Here is a 9760-nt window from a genome sequence, read left to right on the forward strand (position 1 = left end):
TTGTCTTTTGAAGCAATGAATTCTAGTTGTATTGGAATACTTTTTCTGTATTGGAGGAGCCAGGCTTTTATACTTTCACGTTGACATAATGGATTTTGAACACGGTTCAAAATGTGAAATCAAGATGAAACTACTTTGTATCATTGGTGCATAGAACTTGATTATTAATTAAAAGTATCTCATACTGAAAGTCTCTTCCAAAAGGTTTTGACATAATTTGTGCTATTTCCTTTTCTGCTATATTATTATTGTCATTGTATGTAATGGCAAGAAACAAACATATTTTGTATGCTATTTCTGAGAACGAGTAGGTATTTGCATAGTCTTTGTCATTAGCAAATATTTAAATATTGGTAGCATGTAAAAATATCTGTATTAAGAATAGCTGATTTCTGATGTGTCTTTTTTGTTTTGTTTCCTTTTTTTTTTTTCCCCAATAGAAAACTGTTGCATCTCCAACTGTTTCACGCCTTACAGATACTTCAAAATTCACGGGTTCTCACAAAGAGAGGTTTGATGCCAGCGGGAAAGGAAAAGGCAGAGCTGGCCGAGAAGATCTGGTGGATAACTCAGGATATGTATCTGGTTATAAGCATGCAGGCACATACGATCATAAAGTACAAGGAAACAAGTAAGGCTGAGGGTTTACAACACAGAGGGGAATAGAGTATATATTTGTAATGATGATGTTATGAATCCCACATGTTTCAGTTATTGTGAATGTTGAGACTATGTTGTCAAGAAGTTGTCTTCAGGAACTGGAACTGATTTCAACATCTGCTGAGCTACTTGCAGCACAATGCCACTTCATTACATTCCTCATGCATATATTGGCAAAAATAAATAAATATGTAGGTATAAAAAATACATTATTTTGTTGAGCTTTAGGGAGAAAAAACCCAAACCAACAAACAACAAAGCCAAAGTCAAGAGAAGTTATACCACACTTTGTCAATTCAAGCAAAATATCTCCAACATTCCTTGGTGTTCAGTTGCCCTGATGATGTCAAAGAGAATCTCTTGAAAAGAGGATCTTTTGTAGCAGTCTTTCTGAAGAATATCCCATGACTTATGCAGTTTAATTTGACTGTTGTTTTAGGGTTTTTTTAAATGTCTTATATGGGATCTAGCACTTTTCTTAAAACATTCAACAATAAACTATTGGGAAGTAAGTGGTAGTAGTATACTAGGTTCTAACCTGTGATTGTCATATACCACTCATTGGAAAACTGAAAAAAAAAAGCTATTTCTAGGACAAGATAGGCTCTAAACTATTTTGTGTCAACAGAAAGAGTTGGAAAATACCTGCTCTTACTTTCCTCCTGTCTGTACTTTGTGCTTGTTCTTTTGTGTACTGTAGCATGGTTCTGACTGGCTGGATTTGGATGGAGCTATTGTACTAACTTGAGAGGTGAGGAACAAGACATTACTAAGAAAGTATAGTTAAGGATTTTCACAGTCTGTTTTCAAGTTTGCACTGCCTCACATTGGAAGTGAAGGGGGCATTAAGCTAATAATGCTTTAAAATATTGTTTATGACTTAACACTGCCAATCAGATTCCTATTAAATAAACATTGTTTTGCACATATGTTGACACATAGTCCCTTTAAGCTCTAACATATGTGAGGAAAGCTTATGGCCCCTTGGAGTAAGGACATTCACAATTAATACCTATGTAATTAGGTGCAATTTTCCCGCCCAAAAAAAAAAAAAAAACAAACCAAATCATTATAACTGGGATACATTTCATGGTAGATTCATTTGAATCCAAGGGATTTGATTATCTGTTCACTTTTGCTACCAGACTTGGGAGTAATAGTATTGCTGGGGATGGCTTTCCAATGTTACCAGGAGAACCAGTCCCACAGGTTTAAGGTACAGGCAGCTGAGTGTGACCTAGCTGGGGTCCAGAATGCCAAAAGAAATTAATTGGAATAAAAATAATTTCTTTTTAATATTGGTTGAAAAGGAGAGAAAAGGTCGTTCCAATTTTCTGCAAGAGGTGAACAAGTACCTTGATGTATTACTCTGTTTCTCTAAAGTTATGAAAGCGCTAGGGTGTTCAGTATTCAAAACCAGCTCTTAGCAGTTCTGCCTTGCTTTCTTTCAAAAAGAGCTTGTGCCCTGATTTTCATGCTAAACTCTTAATAAAGGTTAATAGATGTATTGCTCTCCCTCTGCCCATACCAGCATCCCACTGAGAGTACATAAATGTGGGTGAGCTGTCATATGCCTTGCAGGTGAACAGTCTGTATTTGGCCAATGTATGGAAAGGGAGCACTGATTTTCAGCCCTTAAACTGTTCATGTTTTGTTTTGCTGACACTGTGTGGTAGCCTGTCCTGTAACTTTGTTTTCAGTGACCCTTTGAGCCCATACATCAGCCTAAAACAAAAACAACAATAGCAAACAAAAGGCAAGGGCTTCCTTGTGGACTTGGGCATCCTTTTGTTTGTTTTATTTCATTTTGATGTTTGTTTTTAACTGGAAGGGAAATTTGCCAAAACACAGAACATGCTCCTATAAAGATTTAAATTGCTTTTCCCATGGATGGCTTTGGATACCTGTGAAGAGTTTAGGTGTATGTAAAGATGCTCAGGATGCAAAGTGTTCAGCTTTGTGAACCCTTTCCAAGAATTACCCAGTGTTCTTGAAGAGTGAAAGGTTATCCACTGCTGTGTTGCACTGGGGACCTGTCATACTCCAAAGCAGAAAATGGGATACTTGATACCAACAGTGGCTAAATTATTCTTGCATGGTAGTAAGCTGTCTAAATGTAAAGAGCCCTCTTTGTCACTGGAGCCTGTGCACTACATGGCTCCAGTGTAGTCCTGGTTTCTTTTAATGAATAAAAAGGCTGAGCCTACAGCCCTTGATGAATCCTTCCGCTGAGTTACATGCAAAATCAGTCCCTGTTTTTCCTTTTGACTTTAAGACTTGACTAATAACTCACTGCTAACTGAAAAGTTCTGGACCCAGCCTCACTAAGGGGTGAAGTCCAGCCTACTGCAGAGTCCAGGAGCACACTGTTGACCTGGGTGTTTGTTGCTAGCTATTGTCATTACATTGGGTGACACTTTGCTTTTAGGTACACAAAACACAGGCTTTCTCAGGTGCCCAAATACAGATTCTGTAATGCCAGAATGTTTCCGTACAGGAGGAGTGATTTGTTAGGAAGATTTTAAGATATTATTAGGTTTTAAGCTCTTGATTCAAAGTGAGAGAGAGATCAGCACACTCATAAAAAGGCATGCAAGGGAATGCAAGTGCAGACAGATCCAAGCTAACACTGTGTAGAAATTGAGTTATAAGAGGCTGATGGAACAAGCAGAGGTTCTGGCAGAGTTGGCATGGCTTGTGCAGTATAAAATCCCTGTCATGAACCAAAGCACTTTATTTGTACCTGTTTCAAAATTTGTAATTCTTTCAATGGCATAGTAAGCTTGGGATCAGAACCTGAGAAGATGGTTCAGATAGCAGTATTTTATTTTGAAGAACACACTTCTTTTTTTTCTTTGTTTCTACAGTCTGATAGTTTTAAACCTCAAAGTGACACATGAAGTCATTCTGATGTGACAGTTAAAAAGTTGTTGCTGGGATGATAGTACTTAGTAAAGGTTTTTCTCTTACTATGCTTGGTGTGAAAGATAATGGCTATGAATAAAAGCATCTTATGCAGCTGTGTATTAGGGTTTCATTACCTACTTAAGCTCTTACTATTCCACTAATATTGGTAGGAAATTAAAAGCCTGAATACTTGCTTGATTATTAGCTCTTAAGTTCCAGGCCTGCTTGGGAATGAGGCAAAGTACATTTTCTTACTCATCTGCTATTCCCTCAACTCTCAGGACAGTAAGTACAGCTTATACCTCAAAGATGACAGGAAGGGATAGCTGAGGACGTGCCTGCCCCATTTTCAGCCCTTAGGGTGTTGTTGAGCATATTCCCTTCCAATGCACCATGCTGCAGACTGTAACTAAATGTCATGTCTGAAGAAAGGACATGGGAACCTAATAAGGTTTACTGTCCTCTCATTTTTGGGGGGCATCTTAATTGACTCCATCTAAATTTTCAGCTTAATTTTCAGTATCTTCCACTACGTAGCACTGTCTTATGTGACATCTTCTATAAAACCCTGTTGTTCCTAGTTATCTTTGTTTTCACTACTACAGTAGATGCTACCAAAAGAAATGTGATCAGAAAGTCAGATAGCTTTTAGAAATAACTGCCTTAAAGAACAGACTCAAATTTCATTTAAATACTGTGGCAGTACACAGTCCTTACCTGTGTTTCTACTGAAGCCTAACCTGACCATTAAAAACTGACAAGACTGAGGGCACGAAACTAAAATCCTTACTGAGGCAAATGAATAGTCATTACAAATAATTTTCTAAAAATAACATCATTTTTAAGTAAAATATGTAGCAGTCAAAAGGGATTTTTGTATTAGGACTTGTTTACTTATTCTGTTTAGTCACGCCATGAGCTTTAGTTGAGAGTTTTGCTGGGAGTTTTACAACCATTAGTATGGAAATATCAAAACCAAAAATTATTGTCCTGCTCTTTGTGGTTATTAAAGCCATCACAACAGCATTACTGAGAAGCAGGCATTAAAAAACACACATAGTTTCATGGGTCTTATATGAACAGTTGTAATTAATTGTAGTCAAATATTTGGAATCCCAAGGGAAATGTTGAATATTAGACTATAACCAAAATTTAGCCCCTATTTTTAAAAACTATAATACTTCTTACCTCCTTTTCATTTAGGGAAGGGAAAGGGAGATTTGAAAACTACTTAAGTGTCACAGATTGTGTTTTTCATCAGCATAGAGATTGTCTTTCAAAGATGTTTTGAATTGAAGTATGTATTTTACTGACCTCGCGTAAACTAAAAATTCTGACAATTAAATTATGAAGTCTGACAATTTTTCAGCATTATACAAAGCTTTGTTCACAAAGCACCATCACTTTGTTCATGAAGTCATCCTTCTTTTCCCCTCTGTTGGCTCAATTAATATTTTTATAGTAGCTGGAATAAAGCAGAACAAAAAGGCAAATGACTACTATGGGTTTGACTTGCAAGTGATAGGTATCCCAGCCATCTGTAACCATCTGTAGAGAAAATCCTCATGTATATTCCTCCAAAACCAAAACTTTAAAGTTGTAATTGATAGGTTTTTTCCTTAAGACTTTTCATAGTTATGAAATGAATTTTAATTCTTTGTGCCTGCATGTATGATAGTCAAAACATAACCCTGCCTTCAGGTTTGCATGTATTCTGGGGGCACATGCCTGTCATCTGTGACTAAGAATTCTTGTTTGTACTGGCCAAGAGCAAACCTTCTACCTTCATGATAGAGCAGATGTAATGTTGCACTGGTATATGTCCTCTTAACTGACTTGCATATGTGCCAAAATAACTACACCTTTGTGTATGTTGTTTGTAGTGTGAATATTATGTTCTTGGCTTGTTACTTAGTTGGTATTAAGTAATGTAATGCACAAGACTTGTGTAGGTTTGTGTGTGTGTAGACATGCTCTTTGGATCCAGCTTAAGTAATTAAACTGTATAAATGTTGATGAAAAACTTAAATCTTATTAGGGCCAAGCTCTAGTCCTGCAGCCAGTGCTATTCAGCTTGGCTGGTTGGGGGTGTTGTCGTTCTCCCTTCATACCATAAAGGTAAGATCTAAGGAGGCTTTTATGGTTTTACCTGTCCACCCTGTTCTGAGAGAGCTCACTCTTCAGCAATTCTAACATACTTAGTGTGACAAGAGGAGTTTCTGCATGGTGAGGAAGTAGGAGAGAGAGAAAGAGCAAGCAAGCTTTCCTCTGAGTGCTCTTCAGGAACCATGTAAAACTATGCTCTGCATGGGCTCTTTGCCCCAGCTTTGTGAAGCAAGGTGACACTCACTGCATAAACACAGAGTTGTTCATCATCTGTTAGTAAGTGTAAAGCTGTGGTACAGTGAGATGGGAACAGGGAACAGGAGTGTCATACATTGCCTATGGACTCAAGTGTTGCTTGAACCTTTATATGATTAAATACCAAAAGCATAATGACAGCTCTTAAACTTGTGTGGAATTCTTAAAGTCTGGAGTACCTCAAATTAATACATGTGTACCTCCTGTATTTGGAGTGTTTGCCCATAAAATAACATTTAACATTCAGTTGCTCATTTTGTGCAACCCCAAAGTGCCCATTTGGCTTACTTAATATTACAGTCAGGGTTGTTCTTTTCAAGTCTTCAGAATCCTAGAACTACTAAGAAACCTATAGTAGTTGCATTCATGCTGGCTCATTAAACTCAAAGCCAATGCTTTGAATGACATCCCAGCTAAGAATAATGCTTCTAGGAGTAAAAGAATACTGCAGATAGAACCTCCATGTCTTAATTGTCCAAGTAATTTATTCTTGCAGGGAAAAATATCTGTTAATCTATTTGGTATTTTTTTCATGTTTTTCAGTATATTAACCTTGGTATATTGCTTTAAAAACCCTATGGAGAAGGTGGATTTCAAAACAAGTTTAAGATACAGCTCTTGACTTTGTTGTCAGAAAACACTTGAATTGGCTTATTTCATTCAAACTAATTGATCATCCACTCAGGGTAGACTTTGGCAAGAATAAGCCTGATCATAAACAAAAGGGGGGGAAATCAAGCCTCTTGGCTGAGCATTCTTGACACACATTTTCAGTTCTGGTAGTCTGAAACAATTTTTTTTTAAAGAAGTTATCTTTTGTATTCATGCACATGCACACGTGCATGCACACCGGCACAGCTTGGGGACATGGATCTACATGAGGGCAAAACTACAGAAGAGACTTTTTTGTTTCCCTTTAAACCTTGCATTTAGAAATTGACATTGAAATGCCCAACTGACTAACCTGGTTTGTAAAAATGATAAGTTACTACCATATTCCATTGCAGCTAAATAGCCAGGGAATTAATTTTCAATTACATATATAAAGCATGTCTTTTTTGTGAGTTACTCTAAAACTTACGGCACTGTGCTAAGTGAGTTTTGATGTAAACATTTGCAAAGACCTCAATGATAATGCTCTTGTTAATTTGCCCTTACCTCCAGTTATCTTTATGCAAAGTTTTTCTACAACTTTGCACATTTTTCAGAAAGCATCAGAAACATGAGTAAAGTTACACTCTACTAAATTAAAAATGTGGCCCTAAAAATACACTCAGTTCATCCATCTTTGCATTGTGATCAGGAGCTACATTATAGATGAACAACAAAATAAGAAAAAAAGATGGCACTATGAATCCCCACAGTGGTAAATTATTTTAAGTTCCAGTTTACATCAGATGAGTTTCTGTATACTTGCATTTGCTCAAATGCTATTTTTAAACAAAGTAATTAAATAATGTGAAATAATGCAGCCTGGGCTCTGTTAAATAGGGTTCTATTAATGCAACTGAAATGCTGTGTATGTCTGTAATATTCAAGCTAAGTATGTACTAGATCTTTACAAAGGCTTTGTGTAAAGTCAGTTAACCTACAAACTGATGTCCTGTATAAAATCATGTTGGCAAGCTACTTTTGTAAGCCCTGTAGTGTATGAAAAGGTAAGATCATAGGCAAAAACAAGTTATAGGGTGCAAAAAAGTGTTTATTTTTAATCTTTGTGCTGGGTTCAAAATATATCAGCTTTGGCAAATTCTTGCAGCAGGGAAATTTTTTTGTATAATGCTTATAAAACAAAGTAATTTGTCTTTACATTCTATAAAGCAGAGAAATTGTCAATGTTGGATAAGTATATTGAAGTTTATTCTTAGCAAGGTGTGATGTTTCACAGATTTAAATATTAGAGGAGAAATATATATTTATACAGAAGTATAATTTTTGAATGAGATTGATTTTGTTCAGTCATGAACGATTTATTTATCCACATTATGCTTTATTCCTTTGCTAGCATGTTTATCACTCCATGCTGTTCCAAAATCCATTTCTAATTTGATTTAGATGTTTTGATTCGTCATTTGCTCAAATCTGGATGTGCATGCTGTCAGGACCTGATCATAAAGGGTGAAGGCAAAACTTTGTTTTGTCTTTGATTACCTAGAGCACTAATTAAAATTTAATCATTAAGCAGTTGGGATATGGAGATAGGTCTTGACATAGTCTTCCTTGGAGCACTGTACACTATGATAAAAACCTTCAGTGAAGCTTACTAGTTTTTGTTCTTCTTTTCATTTGTCTTTCATCAACCAGGAAGCTGCTATGTGCTAATAATTACCTGCAATATTTATAATTGCAGGCATTGCAAACATTAACATGCAGCTGTACTAGCCTACTGTGTTCACTGTGAAGTTTTCAACATGGTAAAAAATTTTACATGATCATTTAACCTTACAAGTTTACTTTTTCTCACCAATTTAACACTGAATCTTCTTTTCATTATTGCAAATTGACAACTTGAACATTTCTAAATCTTAAGTATAGTAGAAAAACATGTCCTAAGAAAAGATTTTTAACCGCTTGATGAAGGGGGCCAGGCACCATCCAGTGCAAAGCACGCTGGGCAAAATCTTATCTCCACTGCAGCCAGTTGCAAAATTCTAGCTGGTGTTGGCAAAAATAGAACCACCATTACCAAGGGGTTAATATGCATAGTAACCATGGCAAGAGGTTATGGGGGAGCACAACAGTGATTCTCTTATTTCCATGTCTTTTTTTCTGTTAATTTAAAACTACTACTCTTCAATCTTTAAAATAAGTAAAAGAAACTTGAAGGGGGGATCATATACTACTAGTTTGTACTAGGTTTTTTTCAGGAAAAGGAAACAAATTTATATATACATATATATATATATATGCAATATATTTTTACACTGTTTATTAATGCTAGAAAGTATTAAATGTATCACTTTATCTGTGTGAATGTTAAAGTAATGACAATGTTACAGATGTTTTAAACCTTTTGAAGTTGTCTTGTTAAATTCTAAACCCACATTAACAATGGAAAAACTACTTTGTCTGCAACATTATTGTTGATGTTTTAGGGGAAAAGTTCAAGTGCAGCAGTTGTTTTGATTAGCACTGTAAAAGCTTGGCTTGACAAGTTACAGTGAAATCCATATTTTAAACACTATTTTGTTAAAGCATAGCTTCTCCTAAAGTACATTACTGCTGTTGACTGACTGTATAAAATTGTATTTTTAGTTGGTAAAGTGATCAATAAATGTGTTACTACATCAGTTCTGGAATTTATTGAGTAAATGGTATTTGCTGATAAACTTTGTAAGCAACACTTATTTTACAGTTTAGATGTTAATTTAGTTGCTGATGAATTTATAAATTACATGAAAATACTTTCTGAAAATTAAGCTGTCTGGTTCTGAGCAGAATTGATTTATTCTTTACCATTTATTTGCCTAGTTTGAATAATGACTAAAGCTGGCCATTTATATTCTGAGGATTCTTGTATGATGCTTGAATAGCCATTATAATGGTAACCCACCAAATGAGATCTGTCTGGGATGAAGCCATTTATTCTTAACTAGCTACCTTAGATTGATCTTCAGTGCAAAAGCCTGAGTTACTTCTCTGAGCTTAAGTGGTGTTGAAAATACTTTACTTGTAAAGAAAGTAATTTGCTACATAGAACATTGTTTCAATAACGTTGCATCCAAAAGCAAATATGGACCTTCTGTTTGTAAAAAAAAAATCAGTCAGCTTTCTAGTAGCAAAAATACAACGATTTTATTCAAGAAGCAGAAGACTGAAGTATTTAACTCAC

The 9760-nt window shown here is 35.7% G+C and overlaps 1 protein-coding gene across 2 annotated transcripts in view; it reads left to right on the plus strand.

Annotated features, from left to right (window-relative positions):
• LOC120503477 (tubulin polymerization promoting protein) overlaps positions 1 to 9227 on the plus strand; it is a 61747-nt gene extending 52520 nt beyond the window's left edge. For both annotated transcript variants that reach the window (XM_039711985.1, XM_039711986.1), the window contains exon 4: positions 441 to 9227. In XM_039711985.1, coding sequence (XP_039567919.1) covers positions 441 to 635 — 195 coding nt within the window. In that variant the 3' untranslated portion in view covers positions 636 to 9227. The remainder of the gene's footprint in view (positions 1 to 440) is intronic.
• The last annotated feature ends 533 nt before the right edge of the window (positions 9228 to 9760 follow it).

This window comes from Passer montanus, unplaced genomic scaffold, assembly GCF_014805655.1.
Source record: "Passer montanus isolate IOZ18808 unplaced genomic scaffold, ASM1480565v1 scaffold26, whole genome shotgun sequence".
NCBI classification, from domain to species: Eukaryota; Metazoa; Chordata; class Aves; order Passeriformes; family Passeridae; genus Passer; species Passer montanus.